The 1,434-nt window shown below is 23.8% G+C and overlaps 1 protein-coding gene across 1 annotated transcript in view; it reads right to left on the bottom strand.

Annotated features, from left to right (window-relative positions):
- Nucleotides 1–871, bottom strand: part of Phum_PHUM350380 (uncharacterized protein) — a gene marked incomplete at both ends in the record, with an annotated part of 3,351 nt that extends 2,480 nt beyond the window's left edge. The window contains 2 exons of the mRNA XM_002427820.1: nt 173–418; nt 770–871. Coding sequence (XP_002427865.1) covers nt 173–418; nt 770–871 — 348 coding nt within the window. The remainder of the gene's footprint in view (nt 1–172; nt 419–769) is intronic.
- Between the last annotated feature and the right edge of the window lie 563 nt (nt 872–1,434).

Genomic DNA, 1,434 nt, shown 5'->3' with positions numbered 1-1,434 from the left:
TTCCAAATAATGATGATTCATCATCAAAATTTTTAAATTCTAGATCTTCTGAGATGTACATATAGAGGTCCTAAAACAGAAATTGTAAAATGTGATATTTCAAATTAGTAAAAATAAATTTTTTTTCGTTCTTTATCAATCGGTAAAACATTTTGAAAAATAATTAACTTACCAGGACAGTTCCTGTATCATAAATATTAACTGCAGGAACTTTAACTGGAGCAGATGAATCTACAGGTGCTGTATTTTTCCTTATTAAAGAAGTTATGAAATATATTACTATGGCTCTCAAAAATAATGATTTGACAACTGCTATGAAAGACTGAAACATAGTAGGCTGGGGTTGTTGTTGTTGTTGCTGCTGCTGCTGTTGTAGTTGTTGCGGTTGGCTCGCAATTTCATTTTCATTATTTTTAACCTGAAATAAATAATGCCGAATCAAATTTAACTTACCATAATTTTTTCCTAAATAACGAATTTTAATTTAATCAAGTTTAAAATATACACTAAATTAAAAAAATATATATTTTTCCTTTAAAATCCTATAATTTAAAAAACAATTTATGAACGAAATGAATTTACAGGAAAAAATTTAACAATTTATAATTTTTAAAAGCTAAAATTATTGATTGCCTATACTTCATTTTAAAAAAAAAAATTTTTTAAACTTTATTATCATCACCAATATAATTACAAATATAAGGTAGTAATGAAATCATAGGTTACACAAAAAAAATTTTACAAATTATAAAAACTGGTATAAACCTACTTCTCTAGCTTCATCTTTTACAATAATTTTTGAATTGTTCACAGATTCATTTGCATTTGTATTACAATTTTGAGGTCCCTCGTCCTCATTTTTATCAGCCATATTTTTTTTTAGTACCCTAATGAAAACTACAAGAAGCCACGTGATGTAAGTCAATGGTGACTGCCGAATTATTTTTTGCTATCGAATCCCGCCATAATTAGTAAAAACTAGATAATATTTCAATAAAAACATTTTGTTTTTATTTTTTTATTTTTCAATTTTTTTTCAATGCATTTCTGTTTAAAACTATAAATAATGTATAATAATGAAAAACAATTTTTTGAATAGTGCAAGTTCATAATGTCCTCGGTTTTTTTTTTTTTTAAATAAATGTTTTTTTTGTACGAAACAAAGTAGCATTAATTAAAAAAATGGAAATGATAACATTATTGCAAAAGCGTTTATACAAAAAAAAAAAAAAAAACCCAAAAAGGAATTATAACACGAAAGTAAAATAAGTAAAAAGTTCTAATTAATTGTTTCAATGCTAAATAATAGGTACGTTAATGCTTATTTACTAAAATAAGTATAAATATAATTATTTATTATACCTCAAATTAATACCTTATTTGAAAATAATTGCATGCTATTCTAATAAGGTTAGATTTCCTTTTATTTAAATC

The sequence above is a fragment of the Pediculus humanus genome, genomic scaffold (assembly GCF_000006295.1).
Source record: "Pediculus humanus corporis 1103172107761 genomic scaffold, whole genome shotgun sequence".
NCBI lineage: Eukaryota > Metazoa > Arthropoda > Insecta > Psocodea > Pediculidae > Pediculus > Pediculus humanus.
This window is presented reverse-complemented; position numbering and strand designations above follow the sequence as displayed.